The sequence below is a fragment of the Scylla paramamosain genome, chromosome 23 (genome assembly GCF_035594125.1).
Source record: "Scylla paramamosain isolate STU-SP2022 chromosome 23, ASM3559412v1, whole genome shotgun sequence".
NCBI lineage: Eukaryota > Metazoa > Arthropoda > Malacostraca > Decapoda > Portunidae > Scylla > Scylla paramamosain.
Genome location: NC_087173.1, coordinates 15,395,821 through 15,421,028, shown reverse-complemented (window position 1 = coordinate 15,421,028; position 25,208 = coordinate 15,395,821). Strand labels below are relative to the sequence as shown.

The 25,208-nt window shown below is 40.5% G+C and overlaps 1 protein-coding gene across 1 annotated transcript; it reads right to left on the bottom strand.

Annotated features, from left to right (window-relative positions):
* Positions 1 to 21,901: 21,901 nt before the first annotated feature.
* LOC135111936 (craniofacial development protein 2-like) lies at positions 21,902 to 24,910 on the bottom strand. Its single transcript, XM_064025613.1, has 2 exons — positions 24,173 to 24,910; positions 21,902 to 21,973 (listed from the first exon to the last, which is right to left on the bottom strand). Exons 1-2 carry the CDS (start codon positions 24,908 to 24,910, stop codon positions 21,902 to 21,904), a joined length of 810 nt encoding a protein of 269 aa, XP_063881683.1.
* Between the last annotated feature and the right edge of the window lie 298 nt (positions 24,911 to 25,208).

Below are 25,208 nucleotides of genomic sequence, written 5' to 3'. Positions count from 1 at the left end.
GTATTAAATTTTTCAGAGTTCAAAGTCTAATCAATGATGACATTGCCCTTCAAGTTCCCCTCAAAAACTTGATGAAAATCTTAATGTCAGTCCCTGCATGAAACACATCTACCTACAAAAGGGTAATAGCACAAACTTAACTTACACCTCAAATTTTTCATCAAAAACTGGGGTGTCAGTCTTGCGGTGAATCTTTGTCTTGGCAATAAGGCCACTTTGGAATCATTCATTGGGCACCAGCTTCACTGTCACCTGAGTGTCTGGCAGTTTCCTGGAGGTCCCAACTATATTCCTAGCCATAATAACTTCTATGACCAATTTCCCGCTTCTCATGAAAAATGCCTGAGGAAAAAAGGAATGTGATGAAGAATGCAACAAAAAAATTGAGCTTTACTGATGTACATATGTTTATGGAGAACACAATGACACTGGGTTCAGCAAAACACCAGATAAAGCAATAATGATCAACCATCCCAACTTGACCACCAAGGAGCCCAAGATAGTCACAGAAGTTACATGCAATCACCCTACTGGCAAGAGTGACCACATACTGATTGAAGTGGAACTGAAAGATGTATCATTTAAAAAAAACAAGAGCACAAGGAAGGGAGATTAGTTTATAGCAAAACAGACTTTGAAGAACTCAGAAAATATTTCATATAGACAGAATTAAGCAACTTTTTCATATCAGAAATGGGTGTAGAGCACAAGTGGAAGCTCCTGTTGGAAATCTATAAACTGGGAGTGCAACAACATGTACCAAAATTAAAACAAGAGACCAAAATTAAAGAGTATTTAAACAGGAAGTGTGATGTGGCAAAGGATAGAAGAGACAGAGCATGGAAGAGATGGAGGAGAAGGAGACATCTGAAGAGGTGGTTGGAATATACAAGTGTAAGAAATTAATATATGGAAATATATAGGGAAGAACAAAAGAACATAACTGACAATTGTAAAAATCAACCAAAACTCTTCAATAGATATGTGAATGGCAAATTGGAAAATAAATAAGAAATAAACAAATTATGTAGAGATGAACTGGAGTATGAGGACAATTTGAAAATGGCTGAGATTATGTATGTGCACTTCCAAGTAGTCTTTATAAGGGAGAGTGACTTGGGTGAGAAAGGACAGGAGCAAGAAAGATCAGTTCCTATGGGGGGATATAGAGGTCACAGTCTGTAAAATTAAAAAGTTAATGGGAGAGTTGGACATGAGGAAGTCACATGGACCAGACAGAATTGCAAACTGAATATTAAAAGAATGTAGCAAGGAGCTGGCAGATAAAATACATAGCATTATAAAGAGTTTACTAAAGGAAGAAAAGTCCCAAGAGACCAGAAAAAAGCAAATATTGTACCAATATATATGTATAAAGGAGGTGACAAAGAAGACCCAGTATCCCTAACAAGTGTGGTGGCCAAGATTTGTGAAAAGTTATTAAAGACAGATGGACTAAACACCTGGAAGTGAACAGCACACTGACCACAAGACAATTAAGATTTAGAAAAAATAAATCATATACCACAAATCTGATACATTTCTACTCTAGAATAATAGATATAATTAAAAAAAGGGATGGATGGGCTGTGTATTCCTCAATTTAAAGAAGGTTTTTGATAAAGTGCCACACAAAAAGACTGCTAAGGAAACTAGATATCATAAAAGGAGTGCAAAGAAAGCTGCTGGATTGGATGAGTGAGTTTCTGAAAGACAGGGAAATGAGAGTGATAATTAGAGACAAGGAAGGAAGGAAGTTATCAGTGGAGTCCACAGGGACCAGTATTAGCCCCATTTATGTTTTCAGTATATATTAATAGCATAGATGAAGGAATGAATAGTTATACAAGTCTCTTTGCTGACAATGCTAAACTATTAATAAGAGTGAGTAACAAGGGTGACTGTGAAATGTTGCAACAAGACCTTGATAAAGTTTGGGAATGGACCTGCAAATGGGAAATGGAGTTCAACATCAAGAAATGCAGTGAAATGGAGTTTGGAAAGAGCAAGCAGAGGATTTCAAGGCAACATAAACTTGGAGGAGAGATCATAATGCAATCAAAATCAGAAAGAGATCTGGGAGTATTCATATCAGACAACATGACACCTGAGAAGCTGTAAATAAAATTGTTGGAGAGACTTACATCCTATTGAAAAATAGGATGTAAGTGGGCATTTACTCACAAGGATGAAAAAATGGTAAAGAAACTGATCATCACTCTGATAAGGCCGAGATTGGAATATGCAGCAGCAATGTTGTCACCAAGCACAAAAAGAAGCATAAGGAAACTTGAAAGGATTCAAAGAGCAACGAAAATATTTGGCTCCAAGCTTGTCAGAAATGTATGAGAAAAAGCCATCAAAACTGGAATTAACAATGCTGGAACAGAAGGAAAAGATGAGACTTAATAGTAATTTATAGAATCATGAAGATTTTTTTTTTTATGTAGGAAGGACAATGGCCAAGGGCAACAAAAAAACATAAAAAAAAAAAGCCCACTGAATTGCCGGTCCCTGAATAGGGTCTGAAGCTGTAGTAAAAAATTGAAGGATAAGTGTCTTGAAACCTCCCTCTAGAAGGAGTTCAAGTTATAGAAAGTTGGAAATACAAAAGCAGGCAGGAGTTTATCAGAGAAAGGGATGAATGACTGAGAATACTGGTTAACTCTTGCATTAGAGAGGTGGACAGAATAGGGGTGAGAGAAAGAAGAAAGTCTTGTGCAGTGAGGCCATGGGAGGAGAGGAGGCATGCAGTTAGCAAGATCAGAAGAGCAATTAGCATGAAAATAGTGGAAAGATAGCTAGAGATGCAACATTGCAGTGATAAGAAAAAGGCTGAAGACAGTCAGAGAACAGGAGTTGATGAGACAAAAAAACTTTCCACCCTGTCTAAAAGAATGGTATGAGTGGAGCCTCCCCAGACATGTGAAGCATACTCCATACATAGACAGATAAGGCCCTTGTACAGAGTTAGCAGCTGGGAGGGTGAGGAAAACTGGGAGAGACATCTCAGAACGCCTAGCTTCATAGAAGCTGTTTTAGTTAGAGATGAGATGTGAAGTTTCCAGTTTAGATTATAAGAAAAGGACAGACTAAGGATGTTCAGTGTAGAAGAGGGGACAGTTGAGTGCCATTGAAGAAGTAGTTGTCTGAAAGGTTGTATCAAGTTGATAGATGGAGGAATTGAGTTTTTGAGGCATTGAACAATACCAAGTTTGCTCTGCCCCAATCAGAAATTTTAGAGAGATCAGAAGTCAAGCATTCTGTTGCTTCCCTGTGTGAACTATTTACTTCCTGAACAGTTGGACATCTGTGAAAAGATGTGGAAAAGTGCAGGATGGTATCATCAGTGTAGGAGTGGATAGGACAAGAAGTCTGGTTTAGAAGATCGTTGATGAATAATAGGAAGAGAGTGGGTGACAAGACAGAACCCTGAGGAACACCCCTGTTAATAGATTTAGGAGAAGAACAGTGACCGTCTACCACAGCAGCAATAAAATGGTCAGAAATGAAACTTGAGATGAAGTTATAGAGAGGATAGAAGCTGTAGGAGGGTAGTTTAGAAATCAAAGCTTTGTGCCAGACTCTATCAAAAGCTTTTCATATGTCTAAAACAACAGCGAAAGTTTCACCAAAATCTCTAAAAGAGGATGACCAAGAGTCAGTAAGGAAAGCCAGAAGATCACCAGTAGAGTGGCCTTGACAGAAGCCATACTGGCGATCAAATAGAAGGTTATGAAGTGATAGATGTTTAAGAATCTTCCTGCTGAGGATGGATTCAAAAACTTTAGATAGGCAAGAAATTAAAGCAATAGGACGGTATTAGAATGGTCATCCTTTTTAGGAACAGGCTGAATGAAGGCAAATTTCCAGCAAGAAGGAAAGGTAGATGTTGGCAAACAGGGTTAAAAGAATTTGATTAAGCAAGGTGCAAGCACAGAGGTGCAGTTTCGGAGAACAATAGGAAGGACCCCATCAAGTCCATAAGCCTTCCGGGAATTTTAGGCCAGCAAGGGCAATGAAAACATCATTGCGAAGAATTTTAATAGGTGGCATGAAGTAGTCAGAGGGTGGAGGAGAGGGAGGAACAAGGCTTGAATCATCCAAGGTAGAGTTTTTAGCAAAGGTTTGAGTGAAGAGTTCTGCTTTAGAGATTGATGTGATAGCAGTGGTGACATCTGGCTGAAATAAAGGAGGGAAAGAAGAAAAAAAGTTATTGGAGATATTTTTGGCTAGATGTCAGAAGTCACGAGGGGAATTGGATCTTGAAAGATTTTGACACTTTCTATTAATGAAGGAGCTTTTGGCTAGATAGAGAAAAGACTTGGCATGGTTCTGGGCAGAAATATAAAGTGCATGAGATTCTAGTAATGGAAGGCTTAAGTACCTTTTGTGGGCCACCTCTCTATCATGTATAGCATGATTGAGATAATGTTAAAGCAAGGTTTGGAAGGTTTAGGTCAAGAAAAAGAGTGGTGGATAGAGAAGACCTAAAAAGGTGGACATGAGAGATACAAGAAGACATGCAAGTAAGATTAAAAAAGATACAGAAGGAATATGAAAATGAATAGCTTTCCCCACAGAGTAATGGATGTATGGAATGGACTGGATGAGAGAGTAGTATGTGCAGAGATGATACATGAATTTAAGGCCATGTTAGACACCACAAGATACAAAGATGGGACAGCACAAGCATAGCTCCCCACCCATACATTACAACTACATAAATGCAACTAGGTAAATACAACTTTACAAATAACCACAAAAGAAAATGAAAAAAAAAAATAAAAAAAAACATTTAAAGCCTGTATCACACTGACACATTTTAAGCATCATTTGGTATTTTGCTGACATCTGATGCTTGATCCTGGCACCTCTTGACTTCAAACAGAGAGCCATGCATGATGGTCCATCTGTGTATGGCATCTGTGTATACTCGTATACTGGAGTAGCTAATGCCACACAGACTATAAAGGAGACTACACATTTCAGTAAAAGAGAAATGACCAATCATCAATCATAGGTGGTCAAGAGAGGTTGTTGTGATATGTGTAGGGACAATAAGTGCCTGTGCCACACAATCAACCCAAATTAAAGCCTCATTATTTAAGATACTGAAGTGTTTTCATGAACACATGGGAAAAGAACAGATCAAATTTGTCTACTCTTGGTTGCAGAACTATTTAAGAGATTGCAATACAAGTGTCTAAAATGTTTTGAGTGTATACAACAACTGTTTAATAATGAAAGGATTAAAGAGCACAATGAGAGAGGAATTAAGGGGGATGTCCAGCATGATGGGTTTGCCATTCTATTTATTTGTTTTACACAAAATTTTCTACAGTGGTAGGTCATAGCATTTATAGGACCTCTTTAAATCTTCAAAAATTTTTGAAAAATTAAGACCCCTTTTCAAAATTCTAAAACTCAAAAAAAAAAAAACCTATATTTGCATGTGATATTGTGCCACATGTGTAGGTACACTATTGATCTTTAACTGATCACGTTTGAAATTTTGATTCTTATCACTGAATTTGAGAAAAAAGTATTTACTCACAATTTTCAACTTACGGCAATTGATTCTTCATGAATTTTAACAATCCTGAAGATCTGATGGGAATCTGTGAAGTAAAGGCTGTTTCAGGCATTTATATTAGCAAATATGTTGTTTTGAGATACAGGCTCCTAAACATTTCCATTACTCATCATTATTAGTCATCATTACACTTTATTATTACACTGTCTGTGTTGCTACATCATTCCTTTATATATTTGTATGTTATAAAAATACTTTGAAAGTGATGTTTTTTTGCTTGAGTGGCTCTTAGTTCCCACCTCATGCCCTTCTGTGATGTGGTATTACCTCATCATAGCCTAGGTGTTTCAGAGCTACCACACTTCTCATTATTGCCAGGTTTTCCTCAAAATGCACCACTTTCATATTCAACTTTGCATGCCTGGACATCCTCAGAAATGCAGGAAATAGGACAAGATAGTCATGTGGTGCTTCCAAGGAAGTGACACACATCCTCTCTCAATTAAGGCTGACAAGCCACTGAGACTGAAGGTGTTTCTACACTATGCCTCATGCCATGCTACATGATGCAGCATTAGGAGGGGATTAGGGCTGGGGGGGGTTAAACATCCACACTATAGCGGACACTGCCCAGCATGCTGCCGTGCTGCCATGCTAGCTGGTGGCATTTCAGCTGCTTGTGAGTCGGCTTGCACAGAGTTGAAACAAAGGAAGGAAAGGAAGGTTTGGTGCAAAGAATGGATTTCTAGGCAGAGCATAAAGGGAAGTTTTACACAAATTTTCTCTGAACTTGAAAGAGAATGCAATGATGATTTTAAGAACTACATCAGAATGCCTGTGATTTAATTCTACAATTTGCATCTAGACTTGCACTCTTCATTGCCTTGTTCTTGTAGTTTTCATTTCTAACTTGCTACTGGCATGGATACTCTTTCAAAAGTTCAATGAACAGCTGAATGTTCCCACAGGTCCACTCAATGTTTTGGTCTGTCATAAGCAATGAATGAGAGAGTGAGCTGTACCCTCCTTTCTTGTCAGAATCCAACTGAACCACCACATGTCGGTGCACACGTCATCACCATGAAATGTCCACACCCCAGACTTGACTATGATGCACAGCATGCCGCTTCACTAACTCCATACATGGTAAAAACTCTCGCTGCTGCACAGTGTGTCACACAGCACTGAGCTGAGAGTACCACTTACTCAGACTTCCCTTTAAGTGTCACCAAACATATTCACACAAAAAATCAAAAGATTTCATCAATTTTTTATACTTTTTGGAAAAAATGGCACACGCTACTGATGTAAACAAAAGCATGTGGCTGAGTATGAGACATTTAAATGGGATTTAAACAGAAAGTACTGCATGTTTTGCCATAAATCTTTGTGAAATAATTGGGAATATGTATGCCTACCATAATTTTTTTCACAACAGGTCTTTTTTTTTTCTCCCAATCAGACGTCTCCCTAAAGAAATGGTCTGATTTTACTTGTGCAGTTTACAAAGGAGATTTAATGCGTCACTTTTGTGCTTAGTTTATACTGGCACTTTTGAAATGCAAATGTTAAGCCACACACGAAGACTCACACATCACTGACCCTCACTACCAGCTCAGCAGTGCAGGAGTGTGTTTGCAGGAGCTCCTCATGGCGCTCCTGGTAATACTTGGCAATGAGGCCTTCTGTTGGCAGCTTGAGGTTGGAGAGAGTCTTCTTAAGGGACAGGTACTCTGCAGGGAAGGGATCAAATCTGTTAAAGTTGAAATATTTGTTTTTATATGAAAGGAAGCAAGTTAAGATAATTATCAGGTAAGAAAAACTTGTTTATGACTTTAATAAAAACTTATATCAACACATATAAATTAGTAAGAATGTATCACAGTAATTATATTCCAAGTATTCAGAACATACTAAATAACATTGGTGAAATATTAAAATCAAATACTGCATGAATGCTAAATGACAAAAGCTTCAGCACCATGCTAAAGGACCAAAACATAAACTTTTGAAAGAAATATAGTCTGTGTGAAAGACCAACAGCCCACCAGAAGTGCAGGCACACTGTGGCTCCAGTCCAGTGTGATCTATAGGAGTGAAAAAGAACCAGCAGCGTTCCAGCACTATGAAGACACCCTTGAAGTACTCAGCACTATGACTCTGAAGGCACAGGAAAAAAATGTAGATTCATAGAGACTCTGATACTAATATAATTGCACAGTTAATGTAGTACAGTGACAAGATGGCTATGTCTTTTACACATGAATATAACAACTCAGTTTACACCATCATAATATAAAGTCCAGAGAAGGAAGAATCTCCATTTGCAGACATATATATATGAAGTGTTGCCACACTATCCAGGAAGTTTTGCTGGGCATCCTACCATATGGCAAGCCCTTCACCAAGACTAATTTGTTATTTAAACAAAATTATTGCTGTGATGGTCACTACAGATATACTTTACTTATAAGACTGAGATTTACTGCTTGTGCATGTCAATAATGCTTCAGAATGGGAATATTTCCTTGGCTCTGTCAAAACTTTTAGACATAAACTCATCCTTTCATTCAGTTTTAATCAAGAACAATGCTATGTTACTCACAGCATTATTTCACATTAATGAATATGCTATAAAGTCCAAAGTAAGATGACTGAAAAAAACTCAAAGCCTTTTGTTTATTAGAAAATATAAATATGAAAATACCTTTTTTTTATAAGGAAGGAAGATCTATGGGTAAAAATTCAGGAAAAAATCTTGCTAATTGTCTTTTCAATGAAAGGAAAAAAAGGAATACATAAACAAGAGCCAGTTCAGGTTTGGAGATTACATGAAACTCCTTCATTTAAGTCAAGTTGCAGTTACAGCCAGAGTTCCAGTGTCTTCCAGGGAAGGGAATTAAAGAATGAACTTGCATTAGTGAGAGTAAGTAGAGATTCTTGTGCAGTGGAGGGGAAGACATGTGGTAAGCAAGTTCAGAAGAGAACCTAGTGTGAGAATAGCAGTACAAGATAGCAAGAGATACAACAATGGGACAAAGTGAGAGAGGTTAAAGAGTCAGTGAGAAGATAGGGGATCAATGAGGCATAAAGCTTTTGACTACCCTGTGTGAGTGGAGCCTCCCCACACATGTGAGAGACGTACTCCATACAGGAGTGAATAAGTTTCCGGAATAAAGTGAAGAACTGTGAGGAGGAAAAAAGCTAACAGAGATAATACAGGACACCTAGCTCCTCAGAGTCTGTTTCGGAAAGAGAAGAGATATGAAATTTCCAACTGAATTTTAGCAGACAAATCAATAATGTTTAATGTTGAAGAGGGGCAAAGTTTTGTTGCTTGGAAGACTGTGCTGAGTGAATATGGAGAGGATAAGAGCTTTTAAGGCATTGAATGAAAGGTTTGTTTTGCCCCAATCTGAAATATGAGAGAATCTAGTAAAATCATGTGGCATCCACTTGTGAATTTTCTAATTCTTGCAGAATTACACATCTGGAAAATAATGTAAAAAAAATGCAGAATAGAGTCTTAAGCATTAAAGTGATTAGGAGGGTGAGTAAGATTTAGATCATCAATAAATAATAGACAAGAGTGAGTGGAAGTACGAGTATAGTCCTGTGGAACACCACTACTGATTCGCTTAAGAAAGGAACAGTGGTCATCTATTAACTACTGCTGCAACTGAACAGCCAAGAATAAATTTGTGATGAAGGAGCAGTGGCAGCTCATGTATAGACACAGTGGAACCACAACACTTACTTTCACTCAAAAACATACAATGTTGGGATTCTTTTTCCCTTCCATTTTCTTTTATCTTTATACTCGTACTTGTACATTATATTTGATATTATTATTATCAATAATCCTAATGCTTGACATCAGTAGCCATCCTCTCATTCATGCAAAAAATACAAAAATCTTTACATGGAGCTATACACTCCACAGTTCCAGTGATGCAGTGTTTGGCTGTTGCAAGCAGGTGCACTTGTTTTCCCGTGTGGGAGGTAGTGTTTATGCACGGTTGAGGTGGAAAAGTTAGCTGAATTTATCATTAGATATAAATCATATATATATATATATATATATATATATATATATATATATATATATATATATATATATATATATATATATATATATATATATATATATATATATATGTTATGACCACAAATCCCTGTCCCATCACAAAGCTGCCACACAGAACCCTGTGGAACCCCACTTGAAACTTTCTTCCAAGCCGACCTCTGATACTCAATTCTTTCTCAGCAGAGGATCTATATATAGATGTTTAAAAAATGGTGCTATTTGTCAGTGCATCTCCATATAAATGTGTGCTCCCATATGACTGCAGTAGGTTGTAACAGCATCTAAATATACATGCTTCTTTTCTCTTAACACAAGTATTTAAAAAAAAGTTCTATTTGGCATCTTAGGCCTGCTCAGTATCCAGATACCAACCAAGAATGCCAGTCAGTGACAGATACTGCCTGTCCTTTGTCAGTGGCTGACATGCATAGCACCACAGCTAACACTCTAGGGATTCTTGCATCTTTTTATTAATTTCTCTTTTCCTCATAAGTTAATATTATGTCCAAGAGAAAGAGACCAGTAAAACCAGAAGATATAATGGCTTTGCTGCTGCAAGATGTAGATGATAATTTTTTGGATGAATTTGATGATTCTGACTCATATAGCATTAGTTCTGACACTGATAGAGAATCAGAGCCTGAAGTTGAGCCAGATGGCCAGTCTGATGTTGAGGAAGAAGGGGAGGCTGATGATGATATCCAATATAAATGGCAAAATCAATCATCTGTAAAAAGAGAACATTTTCCCTTTATGGGAGACAGTGGTGTAAAAGTTATCCTGGAAGATGACCAGTCACCTTTGGAAATAACTTCATGCTCTGTTTGATGATGAGCTACTGGATCTGATTGTATCAGAAACCAATAAAAATGCAGCAAAAGTCTGTGTAGAGAAAAGAAGGAAAGACAAAATGAGGAGAAAAAGTAGAGATTTATTGAAGAGACACTAATAGAGGAGAAATGTATGCATTCCTTGGATTGCTGCTTTTATAAGGAATTATGAGAAAACCATCTATTCTTATCACTCAACCAACCAACTAATGTCTACTCCTTTTTTTTGGAAAATGTACAACAAGACAGATTTGCTCTTCAGCTAAAATACTTGCATTTCATTGACAAAGAACATGACAGTGATCCTACATATAAATTCAAGGTTCTGGACATTCTTAAACAAAGATTTAAGTCATCTTATGTTCCAAAGCAAAATGTTAACATTGATGGGTCTTTCCTACTTTGGAAAGGTAAGCTTAAGCGGAAGAGATACATTCCACTACAACAAGCTAGATTTGGCACTGAGAGTTACATTCTAGCTGAGTCTGATATTGGATAAGTTTGGGATCTTTTTGTCTATACTGGAAAAGGAACAAACTATGAATTTGAAATAGATTTGTCAGATGAGAAAGTGAAAACACTGACAAAGCCTACTAAAATAGCTTTGAGACTAATGCAGTCTCTTCTGAATCAGGGCTACATTCTGGGAGTTGATAACTTCTATTCATCACCAAAATTGTTTGAAATTCTACTTGCTACTAAAACAGATGCAGTAAGCCCTGTGAGATTCAACAGAACAATGCTTCCTCAAGAAGTAAAATCCAAAGTTCTAAAGAAAGGTGAAATTATGGTACAGCACAAGCATGTACCTGTGAGGAGGAGGCAGTAGACACCTGTTGAAATGATAATTACTCCCAGTGAGGTCTAAAGCACTGTTCAGGGGGTGCTGTGAACTTATCATTAAACCCAGCTGTGACCTCACTGAACGTTTCCCTTTGTGTCTCACAACACAAGGGGGCAGTCACAGCCTGCCCTCTAAAGACAACTCTCTTCCTCCACACAAAACTACAAGCACCTAATAACACACACACCCTTCACTCAAAAATTTCAAAATCATCATGACAACTCCTACACCAGCCTCGGAGTCCACATCTGGGGAGGGGACCATAAATGTCCCCAGGTCCGACTGCCTTTCTGTCGATGACCCTAAGTGTCTTGACACCCCCTCAACTTTTTCTTCATTAATTTCCGCAACATTCGTGGTCTGAGATCTAATTTTCAATCTGTAGAACACCACCTCTCCTCTTCTAAACCTCATCTTCTTCTCCTCACTGAAACTCAGGTGTCTGAGGCAACTGACAGTAGCCCCTTTTCTGTTCCCTCCTACTTTCTCTATCCTCATTTTCGATCCAAAGCTGGATGTTACATTTATGTGCGCAATGACTTAACCTGCTCTTGTGCCCACGCTCTTGAATCTTCTGAGTTTTCCACCATCTAGCTATGACTACAGAGTCACTCTCAAACTAAATTTATCTGTGCTGTATATCTCTCACCTAACTCCTCTGACTATAAGAAATTCTTTGACTACTTAACTTCCAAAGTGGAGCACATTCTAACCCTCTTCCCTTTTGCAGAGATCTCCATTCTTGGAGACTTCAATGTTCACCACCAGCTTTGGCTTTCCTCTCCCTTCACTGACCATCCTGGTGAACTAGCCTTCAACTTTGCTATCCTCCACGACCTAGAGCAATTGGTGCAACACCCTACTCATATTCCTGACCATCTTGGAGATACGCCCAACATTCTTGACCTTTTTCCTGACCTCTAATCCTTCTGCTCATGCTGTCACCTTTTCTTCTCCATTGGGCTCTTCCGATCACAATCTCATATCTGTATCTTGTCTTATCGCTCCAATCCCTCCTCAGGATCCCCCTAAAGAAAGGTGCCTCTGGCGTTTTGCCTCTGCTAGTTGTGGGGATCTGAGGAAGTATTTTGCTGATTTTCCTTAGAATGACTACTGCTTCCGTGTCAGAGACCTGTCTTTGTGTGCTGAGCACATACCACAGATGATAGTGTCTGGCATGGAGGTGTACATTCCTCACTCTTTTCCTCGACCTAAACCTTCGAAACCTTGGTTTAACACAGCTTGTTCTCGTGCTATACATGATGGTTATACAAGGAGAAGGCAGTAGACACCTGCCGAAACGATAATTACTCCCAATGAGGTCTAAAGCACTGTTCAGGGGGTGCTGTGAACTTATCATTAAACCCAGCTGTGACCTCACTGAACGTTTCCCTTTGTGTCTTACAACACAAGGGGGCAGTCACAGCCTGCCCTCTAAAGACAACTCTCTTCCTCCACACAAAACTACAAGCACCTAATAACACACACACCCTTCACTCAAAAATTTCAAAATCATCATGGCGACTCCTACACCAGCCCCAGAGTCCCCATCTGGGGAAGGGACCATAAATGTCCCCAGTTCGGACTGCCTTTCTGTCGACGACCCTAAGTGTCTTGACACCCCCCTCAACTTTTTCTTCATTAACTTCTGCAACATTCGCGGTCTAAGATCTAATTTTCAATCTGTAGAACACCACCTCTCCTCTTCTAAACCTCATCTTCTTTTCCTCACTGAAACTCAGGTGTCTGAGGCAACTGACAGTAGCTCCTTTTCTGTTCCCTCTTATTTTCTCTATCCTCATTTTCGATCCAAAGCTGGATGCTGCGTTTATGTGCACAATGACTTAACCTGTTCTTGTGCCCACGCTCTTGAATCTTCCAAGTTTTCCACCATCTGGCTACGACTACAGTCACTCTCATACTAAATTTATCTGTGCTGTATACCTCTCACCTAACTCCTCTGATTATAAGAAATTCTTTGACTACTTAACTTCCAAAGTGGAGCACATTCTGACCCTCTTCCCTTTTGCAGAGATCTCCATTCTTGGAGACTTCAATGTTCACCACCAGCTTTGGCTTTCCTCTCCCTTCACTGACCATCCTGGTGAACTAGCCTACAACTTTGCCATCCTCCACGACCTAGAGCAATTGGTGCAACATCCTACTCGTATTCCTGACCGTCTTGGAGATACGCCCAACATTCTTGACCTTTTCCTGACCTCTAATGCTTCTGCTTATGCTGTCACCCTTTCTTCTCCGTTGGGCTCCTCCGATCACAATATCATATCTATATCTTGTCCTATCGCTCCAATCCCTCCTCAGAATCCCCCTAAGCAAAGGTGCCTCTGGCGTTTTGCCTCTGCTAGTTGGGGGGACCTGAGGAGGTATTTTGCTGATTTTCCTTGGAATGACTACTGCTTCCATGTCAGAGACCCGTCTTTGTGTGCTGAGCGCATAACAGAGGTGATAGTGTCTGGCATGAAGGCGTACATTCCTCACTCTTTTTCTCGTCCTAAACCTTCTAAACCTTGGTTTAACACAGCTTGTACTCGTGCTATACATGATAGAGAGGTGGCCCACAAAAGGTACTTAAGCCTTCCATCACCAGAATCTCATGCACTTTATATTTCTGCCCGGAACCATGCCAAGTCTGTTCTCCAACTAGCCAAAAACTCCTTCATTAACAGAAAATGTCAAAACCTTTCAAGATCTAACTCCCCTCGTGATTTCTGGCATCTAGCCAAAAATATCTCCAATAACTTTGCTTCTTCTTCTTTCCCTCCTCTATTTCAACCAGATGGCACCACTGCTATCACATCTATTTCTAAAGCTGAACTCTTTGCTCAAACCTTTGCTAAAAACGCTACCTTGGACGATTCTGGGCTTGTTCCTTCCTCTCCTCCATCCTCTGACTACTTCATGCTGCCTATTAAAATTCTTCGGAATGATGTTTTCCATGCCCTCGCTGGCCTAAACCCTCGGAAGGCTTATGGACCTGATAGGGTCCCTCCTATTGTTCTCCGAAACTGTGCCTCCGTGCTTGCACCTTGCCTAGTCAAACTCTTTCAGCTCTGTCTGTCAACATCTACCTTTCCTTCTTGCTGGAAGTTTGCCTACATTCAACCTGTTCCTAAAAAGGGTGACTGTTCTAATCCCTCAAACTACCGTCCTATTGCTTTAATTTCCTGCCTATCTAAAGTTTTTGAATCTATCCTCAACAGGAAGATTCTTAAACATCTATCACTTCACAAGCTTCTATCTGATCGCCAGTATGGGTTCCGTCAAGGCCACTCTACTAGTGATCTTCTGGCTTTTCTTACTGAATCTCTTTTAGAGATTTTGGTGAAACTTTTGCTGTTGCCTTGGACATATCAAAAGCTTTTGATAGAGTCTGGCACAAAGCTTTGATTTCCAAACTACGGTTTCTATCCTTCTCTCTGTAACTTCATCTCAAGTTTCCTTTCTGACCGTTGTATTGCTGCTGTGGTAGACTGTCACTGTTCTTTCCCTAAATCTATTAACAGTGGTGTTCCTCAGGGTTCTGTCCTGTCATCCACTCTCTTCTTATTATTCATTAATGATCTGCTAAACCAAACTTCTTGTCCTATCCACTCCTACGCTGATGATACCACCCTGAACTTTTCCACGTCTTTTCATAGACGTCCAACCCTTCACGAGGTAAACATATCACGCAGGGAAGCCACAGAATGCTTGACTTCTGATCTTTCTAAAATTTCTGATTGGGGCAGAGCAAACTTGGTATTGTTCAATGCCTCAAAAAACTCAATTCCTGCATCTATCAACTCGATACAACCTTCCAGACAACTATCCCCTCTTCTTCAATGACACTCAACTGTCCCCCTCTTCTACACTGAACATCCTCGGTCTGTCCTTTACTTATAATTTGAACTGGAAACTTCACATCTCATCTCTAGCTAAAACAGCTTCTATGAAGTTAGGTGTTCTGAGACGTCTCCGCCAGTTTTTCTCACCCCACGAGCTGCTAACTCTGTACAAGGGCCTTATCCGTCCATGTATGGAGTATGCTTCACATGTCTGGGGGGGTTCCACTCATACTGCTCTTCTAGACAGGGTGGAATCAAAAGCTTTTCGTCTCATCAACTCCTCTCCTCTAACTGACTGTCTTCAGCCTCTCTCTCACTGCCGCAATGTTGCATATCTAGCTGTCTTCTACCGATATTTTCATGCTAACTGCTCTTCTGATCTTGCTAACTGCATGCCTCCCCTCCTTCCACAGCCTCGCTGCACAAGACGAGGCTCTTTCTTTCTCTCACCCCTATTCTGTCCACCTCTCTAACGCAAGAGTTAACCAGTATTCTCAATCATTCATCCCTTTCTCTGGTAAACTCTGGAACTCCCTGCCTGCTTCTGTATTTCCACCTTCCTATGACTTGAATTCCTTCAAGAGGGAGGTTTCAAGACACTTATTCATCAATTTTTGACCACTGCTTTGATCCTTTTATGGGACTGGCATTTCAGTGGGCATTTTTTTTATTGGATTTTTGTTGCCCTTGGCCAGTGTCTTTCCTACATAAAAAAAAAAAAAGAGAGGTGGCCCACAAGAGGTACTTAAGCCTTCCATCACCAGAATCTCATGCACTTTATATTTCTGCCCGGAACCATGCTAAGTCTGTTCTCCAACTAGCCAAAAACTCCTTCATTAATAGAAAGTGTCAAAACCTTTCAAGATCTAAATCCCCTCGTGACTTCTGGCATCTAGCCAAAAATATTTTCAATAACTTTGCTTCTTCTTCTTTCCCTCCTTTATTTCAACCAGATGGCACCACTACTATAACATCTATTTCTAAAGCTGAACTCTGCTCAAACCTTTGCAAAAAACTCTACCTTGGACGATTCTGGACTTGTTCCTCCCTCTCCTCCATCCTCTGACTACTTCATGCTGCCTATTAAAATTCTTCGCAATGATGTATTCCATGCCCTCGCTGGCCTAAACCCTCGGAAGGCTTATGGACCTGATGGGGTCCCTCCTATTGTTCTCCGAAACTGTGCCTCCGTGCTTGCACCTTGCCTAGTCAAACTCTTTCAGCTCTGTCAGTCAACATCTACCGTTCCTTCTTGCTGGAAGTTTGCCTACATTCAGCCTGTTCCTAAAAAGGGTGACCGTTCTAATCCCTCAAACTACCGTCCTATTGCTTTAATTTCCTGCCTATCTAAAGTTTTTGAATCTATCCTCAACAGGAAGATTCTTAAACATCTATCACTTCACAACCTTCTATCTGATCGCCAGTATGGGTTCCGTCAAGGCCGCTCTACTGGTGATCTTCTGGCTTTTCTTACTGAGTCTTGGTCATCCTCTTTTAGAGATTTTGGTGAAACTTTTACTGTGCCTTGGACATATCAAAAACTTTTGATAGAGTCTGGCACAAAGCTTTGATTTCCAAACTACCCTCCTACGGTTTCTATCCTTCTCTCTGTAACTTCATCTCAAGTTTCCTTTCTGACCGTTCTATTGCTGCTGTGGTAGACGGTCACTGTTCTTCCCCTAAATCTATTAACAGTGGTGTTCCTCAGGGTTCTGTCCTGTCACCCACTCTCTTCTTATTATTCATTAATGATCTTCTAAACCAAACTTCTTGTCCTATCCACTCCTACGCTGATGATACCACCCTGCACTTTTCCACGTCTTTTCGTAGACGTCCAACCCTTCAGGAGGTAAATATATCACGCAGGGAAGCCACAGAACGCTTGACTTCTGATCTTTCTAAAATTTCTGACTGGGGCAGAGCAAACTTGGTATTGTTCAGTGCCTCAAAAACTCAATTCCTCCATCTATCAACTCGACACAACCTTCCAGATAACTATCCCCTCTTCTTCAATGACACTCAACTGTCCCCCTCTTCTATACTGAACATCCTTGGTCTGTCCTTTACTTATAATCTGAACTGGAAACTTCACATCTCATCTCTAGCTAAAACAGCTTCTATGAAGTTAAGTGTTCTGAGACGTCTCCGCCAGTTTTTCTCATTCCCCCCAGCTGCTAACTCTGTGCAAGGGCCTTATCCGTCCATGTATGGAGGGTCCATGTCTGAGGGGGTTCCACTCATACTGATCTTCTAGACAGGGTGGAATCAAAAGCTTTTTCGTCTCATCAACCCCTCTCCTCTAACTGACTGTCTTCAGCCTCTCTCTCACCGCCGCAATGTTGCATCTCTAGCTGTCTTCTACCGCTATTTTCATGCTAACTGCTCTTCTGATCTTGCTAACTGCATGCCCCCCCTCCTCCCGCGGGCTCGCTGCACAAGACTTTCTTCTTTCTCTCACCCCTATTCTGTCCAACTCTCTAACGCAAAAGTTAACCAGTACTCTCAATCATTCATCCCTTTCTCTGGTAAACTCTGGAATTCCCTGCCTGCTTCTGTATTTCCACCTTCCTATGAATTCCTTCATAGGAATTCCTTCAAGAGGGAGGTTTCAAGACACTTGTTCATCAATTTTTGACCACTGCTTTGACTCTTTTATGGGACTGGCATTTCAGTGGGCATTTTTTTTATTGATTTTTCTTGCCCTTGGCCTTCCAAGGACACTGTTGCCAGTGTCCTTCCTACATTAACACACACACACATACACACACACACACACACACACACACACACACACACACACACACACACACACACACACACACACACACACACACACACACACACACACACACACACACACACACACACACACACACACACACACACATACACACACACACACACACGGTGAAAGAAACCGAGAATAAAAAAAACAAACATAAAACAGACGGCAAATAGATACAAGAAACAATAAATTAGGTAATAAAGGAACGAAGTAGAAACAATTATTTACAAAAAAATTCTACGAGAACACTTGACTGGCTGGAGAAGAGAATGGCATGAAATATTAAACAATGGCGGCTAATGATCAACGATGCCAGACACACAGACAGACAGACAGACAGACAGAGGGCGACGAAATAACACATAATAGCAAGACCACACTTCCAAAAAAATATTGCTAAGGTATATAGAAAAAAAAAAGTGTTGGGAAAATTAACTTGAAATCTCATCGGAAAGTAAATTTTGCAAACGGCGCCCTGATGGTTGAGAGGAAAGGAAATGACTCGTAGTCTGCACCAAGGGAAGGGACGAATCTGTCAAGGAAAATTAATAGGATGAGGAGGAGGAGGAGGAGGAGGAGGAAGGAGGAGATGAGATAGGACGATAATAATGATAATAGTTTAAGAATGATGAAAGAGCGCCAATCACTTCCACTCCAATAGAGATAATGACATGTTCCTTAACACGCACACACACACACACACACACACACACACACACGAGAGAGAGAGAGAGAGAGAGAGAGAGAGAGAGAGAGAGAGAGAGAGAGAGAGAGAGAGAGAGAGAGAGAGAGAGAGAGAGAGAGAGAGAGAGAGAGAGAGAGAGAGAATCGCCACATCAGTTCTATAACACTGCTATACTTCGTCAAAATTTATGGAAACCTTCCTCCTCCTCCTCCTCCTCCTCCTCCTCCTCTATTTGTATTGAGAGTTGGTTGTCAGTTTTCCCATGGTCCACTGTACATGTTCCCCGGTGTGTCCAATACAGTGTGTTTTGAAATGGAGTGGTAGGTGGGGAGGAGCCTTCTGCCGTATTACCCTTCATGCTTCCTTCTCCTTGTACTGAGAGAGATGGACCGTCAATGGAATGTTACCGTTAATATATATAGCACCAGTTACGTTATTGTCATCCTCTTCCTCCTCCTCCTCCTCCTCTTCCTCTTTCTCTTCTTTCTCCTCTTGTTCCTCCTGCATGTGTGAAGGCGTGACCTGACCTCCTCTTCCACTCTTTTCTCCCCTCCTTAGGTGACCTATCTGCCGCAATGCGTAGCTGTCAGGTCATTCTGTGTGTGTATGTGTGTGTGTGTGTGTGTGTGTGTGTGTGTGTGTGTGTGTGTGTTGTTTGTCTTCTTCTTCTTCTTCTTCTTCTTCTTTTTCTTCTTCTTCTTCTTCTTCTTCTTCTTCTTCTTCTCTACGTTCCTTATCTTTATTTTCCTTGTCATTTACTCCTGTCTCTCTCTCTCTCTCTCTCTCTCTCTCTCTCTCTCTCTCTCTCTCTCTCTCTCTCTCTCTCCTCGCATCTAGTTTCTTTCGTCTTTCTATTCCCGTTTCCCTTCTCTTCCCTTCATTTAACCCCTCCCACCTGTCATGTTTTCCGTCTCCCACTCACCCACGCGTCCATGCATCACCTTTTCCTTTCCCTCAGTCTCGCATTCCTCTCCTGGTCTCCATCTTTCCCTCTTCCCTTTATTCTCTTTTATTCTCTTTATTCTCTTTTATTCTCTTTCTCCTTCATACTTGCATTCCCTTCCTCGTGCATTCATGATTTTATAGGCAATTGTATTTTCAGCCTCTTTCTTTCTGGTTTTGCCTTGGATTGTGTATTTCTGTCATGCGGTGTTACTTGCTGCTGTTTGGTCAGCGCTCTAGACCCTTCAGTTAATCCTTCATTGGTTCGTTCACTCACATCCCCACTTGGCTGTTTTGACCCCGGCCTCGCTCTCTCATTGCCTGCCTCCATCCCTCCCCACCTCCTTCATTCGATTCCTCGTATAGAAAAAAAAGGATAATGATGGGAGCAAAGAAGAAAAGAAAAGAAAGACGATGAGAGAGAACTTCAAGGGGAAACAAAGAGAGTTGAAGAAGAAAATGAAAGAAGAGAAAAAACTTTGTTTATTTTCTAGTGGTAGAATTTAATCCGTATAATTTTTCACGACAGAGGCAAGACGCAAATAGCTTGACACTGAAGACTCACATGTTCCACCCTCACGCTCTCTCTTCCTCATTCAACAAACAGTCTCACTCACTCACCCCACGGAATCCGCTCCCTCACACCTTTCTCACCCCTCTCATTTACAGTCATCCACTCCTCCACTCACTCGCCTCTCCGCCACATTTTTCAGACTAACCTTTTCCTTCCTCACGCTCTCTATTCTCATTGACTCACTTATTCACTCAGTCTTGTCCCTCGTACCATTTCCACCCTCTTCTCATTTACAATCCTTATCCTCTCTCACTCACTCACTCACCTGTCCCTCACACTCTTAAGACTCACGTTTTCTTTTCTTACGCTCTCTATTCCTCATTCAACAGACTCACTCGCGCTCACATCATTTACTCTCCAGCCCTTCACTCACTTACTCACCCATCCGTCACCTTCCCGCAGATCTTGGTGGGCTGGCTAGTTACCCGCTGCGTCACCACGGCCTGGGTCGGCGCCACACACCTCATCAGGCTCTCCTCCCAGTGCCCCCGCCAGACCCCACCGACGCCACCCCCACCGCCGCTTCCTCCTCTCTCAACATCACCGTCGCCCCGCCCAAGGTACGGGTTGTGCTGTGTTCAGTTGTGGTTTTGTTGGCCACGCTGGGTCAGACTTGCTCGCGAATACACACAGGAGCGCGCACACGGTCACTTTCACACACACACACACACACACACACACACACACACACACACATAAGCAGAAACGATTGTTTTAAGAATCATGCTTTTCTTTTTTTTGTTTTTTTTCTATTCATGTATTTATTTTTTATATACATTATTAGATGAATAAAAAGTGATTGATCATGTTTACTGTTAGGTAAATAGCACAAGTAAACACACACACACACACACACACACACACACACACACACACACACACACAGTGTAACATTCCTAATTTTCCGTGGCAGATAAAAAGTTAAATAAATAGATTAATACTTGGCAATCATCTATACTTTGTCAAGTCGTTCCCTTCTCACTTAACGCAATGGGCACATCTTTCAGGGGCTCGTGCCTCGGGGACCAGCCACTCGCCCACCAAACACTCGTGGCTGCCCAGTCATTCCAAAAATTATGAAAACCCAGAACCAAAAGGACGGGGTAGTTTGTGGCTTCTTTCCCTTCACCCTCAACTCAAGAAATTGACGATTTGAGTGTTTGTGTGTGTGTGTGTGTGTGTGTGTAATAATAATAATAATAATAATAATAATAATAATAATAATAATAATAATAATAATAATAATAATAATAATACACGGTTTATTATTCAGGCAGTTAACAAACTGAAAATGTACAGAGGGGCAGGGGAAAAACTTAACATTAATCCTAAAGCTAAGTCTAATCTAGAAGCGAAATACTGTTGATTGATGGCTTGCACCATGGTGGGAATAGCGCTGAGTCTGTACCGGTCCGTGCGCGGCGCCTGCGTGCGTGTGTGTGTGTGTGTGTGTGTGTGTGTGTGTGTGCAAGGGTGAGTGAAGGCGATGATTTAGAGTTTTTAAGGTTCCCGTGCAGACCATTACCACGCAGGAAACAATTCCTGGTCAGGGTGTTGTCAGAGTCACTCAGCAGGCGCGGCGTGGTGTGTCATCGTGGGGAAGCCCGCCACTGAATAAAGAACTGGAAGGCACTCACAGAACGCATACCTCACCAGCCTCTCAGGGAAACTTCTGCCGGAGGAAAATTGGAGGGAAGCGAGCCTCCAATGAGAAGTCCGGGGAAAGAGAGAGAAAAAAAAATCTCACGTCCGTAAAAATAGAATAGATTAACCTCAAAATTTAATGATTTGTTTGTTGGCGCGATGTGAGCTCTGGGATCCGTAGATAGTGGTTGAGATTTCTTCCTGACACACAAACAAACAGACACATACATGTATACATACAGAGAGGCAAGGAAGCAGATAGAGACTAGTGAGTGAATAAACAGACGAATAAATAAGTAGATAAAAAAAGTAAAAATCAAAAGAATAAAAACATTTCTCCCTCTGTTACTTGTACATAAGAACATAAGAACATAAGAAATAAGGGAAGCTGTAAAAAGTGACCAGGCTTACAAGTGGCAGTTTCTCACCAGACGCAAGGTAGGCAATGCCTGTCAGTGTCCGGCCTCTACGAATCTTCTCCAAAGGTCTCTATCCATGAAATCCTCATCTCTGGTTATTTCTTGTAGATTTCTTCCTCTTCGTTCAGCAGCTTCTTCAACTCCCTGCATCCATCGCTTCCTAGGTCGTCCCACCGGCCTCCTGCCTAGAGGAACCCATTCCAGAAACTTCCTTGCGTATCTTGTATCTTCCATTCTTTGGACATGTCCATACCATCTCAATTTGTTCTTTTCAATTATCTTCAGTACAGATGTTATCCCTAATCTCTCTCTGGTTTCTTCATTTCTAACTCTATCAAGTCTGGTCACACCTCGGATCATTCTCAGAACTCTCATTTCTGCTGCTTGTATTTGTGAAGATGTTCTTGTTGTCAGTGTCCAAGTTTCTGACCCATATAGAAGTACTGGTCTTAGTATTGTTGTAAATATTATGGTTTTAGCTTTTGTTGGAATATTCTTATCTTTAAGTATGGGATACAATGCACTGACATTTATTTGCATTGTACTTCTGTATTCTATTTAAAATTTCTATATTCTGTCTGTTTTCCTCGTCGAAAAGTACTCCCAGATAACAAAATTTGTCGGTCTGCTTCAGTTTAACGTTTTCTATGTAAATATTACATTCCTCCTTTATTCTGCCAACTTTCATTATTTCTGTTTTTTGTTTGTTCATTCTCATTCCTTCCCTATTTAAGACATCATTCCATCTTGTCATGGTCTCTTGAAGATCTTGTTGGCTTCCTGTCACGACAGCGACATCGTCTGCATAGGCCAGCGTGATCTCTTTATCCTCCCTTACACACACTTCCTTCAGGCATCTGTCCATGTATATAATGAATAGCAAAGGAGAGAGCACTCCCCCTTGTCTCACTCCTGTCTTAATGCTAAACCATTCACTCTCCAGCTCTCTGTTCTTGACTCTGCTCTCCGTGTTCTTATATATACTCTTAATTACTCGTATCAGTTTAGAGTTTATGCTGTAGTCTTGATGTTGTAAGACTCTCCACAAGCAATCTCTTCTAATTCTATCAAAGGCTTTTTCCAGATCTATAAAAGCCACATATTTATCAATGTTCCACTCCCAATTCTTCTCCATTATCATCTTTAAAGTGAACACTAGATCTGTCGTGCTCCTATTGGGCCTGAAACCATACTGCCATATTCCTAGTTTCTCCTCGACACAGGTTCTTAATCTTTTCTAAACTATTCTTTCATACAATTTTCCAACATGAGATAACAGGGATATACCTCTATAATTTGCACAATCTGTTTTACTGCCTTTCTTATATATTGGACATACTACTGCTTTGTGCCAGTCATGGGGCACTTTCTCCTCTTTCCACGCATTACTGAAAATGTACCTCATCCACTCTACACATTCTTCCCCAGCAGCTTTAAATAGCTCTATAGGGAGCTCGTCGTCCCCTGGGGCTTTGCCGCTTCTCATCTTCTTTAGTGCCTCCTTCACTTCCTCTATACTGATCTCATTTGGGTTCTCTCCTTGTTCCTCCTGTATATCTAGATTCCACTCTTCATCCACTTCCACATCCTCCACATTTAGAAGTTCTTGGAAGTATTCTCTCCATCTTTCTTCAATCTCCTGTGGTTTTGTTAGTAGTTCTCCTGTTTTGTTCATTATTGCATATGTTGATTCGTTATTTCCTTTCCTATAGTTCTTAGCCATGCTATACAATAATTTTCTTGTTCCTTCTACGTCTCTCTATAGATCTTGACCAATCTTGATCCACATGTCCTCCTTGGCTGCTCTTTTGGTTGCTTCTGCACTGTTTCGTTTATCTACGTAATCTTCTCTATCTTCAATGTTTCTTGTTTTCATCCATTTTCTGAAAGATCTTGTTTTTTCTTTGACTGCTTCCTTAACATCATAAGTCCACCATGCAGTACTTTTCTTTTTGGTTCCATATTTGATTTTAATACCAACTGTCTCCTCAGCTGCCCCATACACAGTGTTCTTGAATTTATTCCATTGTTCTTCTATGTTCATTTCATCCAATTCCAGTTCGGTTGGTTTTCGTAATGTTACCAGTTGCCGCAGTGCTTGCTTCTTCTCTTCGTCCTTGAGGTTTTCCAGTTTGAATCTCTTTTGCTTTTTCTTGACTTTTTCCTTTGGTTTTGCAATTTTCAATTTAGCCACCACCAACCTGTGGTCAGAGTCTAAGGACACAGATGGTATGGTCCTAACATCTTTAAATATGTTTTTCTTGTTGGTGAGAAACAGGTCAATCATTGACCTCTCAGTATATCCTTGTTGTACTGCATTCCACCGATACCATGTCCATTTATGGCTCTCCTGATGTTTATAATAAGTATTCATAATGGACATGTTATTCATCACACAATAATCTATTATTCTTTCTCCCTCCTGGTTCCTTTCGTCAATGCTAAACTCTCCGATGACGTGCTCTACTCCATCTCTATTCTGTCCGACATGTCCATTCATGTCTCCCATGACAATGACATTCTCGTGATATCTTATTGTTTCTGTCATTTCCTGTAGAGTTTCATAAAACTGCTCTTTCTCCCTCAGACTTCTGCCCTGTTGTGGAGCATATGTTTGGATAATGCTAATTTTTGTCTGTTCTATAGTTAACGTTATACCCATCACTCTCTCATTTCTGCAGTCCATACTGTCCATCCTTTCTGCCATCAGTGGTGACATCATTATAGCAACCCCATTTCTTCCATCCTCATTACCACTATTTATGATCTTATAATTTTCATGTAATGTTTTTTCTCCTTTCCCTTTGATTCTAGTTTCACATAATCCAACGATTTCCAGCTTTCTTTCCTTCATCATCTCTATTATTTCCTCTTCTTTATCCTTGAATGTTGCCAAGTTTATCGTTGCAATCTTTATTGTCTTTTGTTTCCTATTTTCATGTCCAGTTCCATTCCGGTTCGTTACCCTTTGGTCAGTCCGATTCCGAGGCACGTTCTGCGTTTCTTGAGCAAAATCT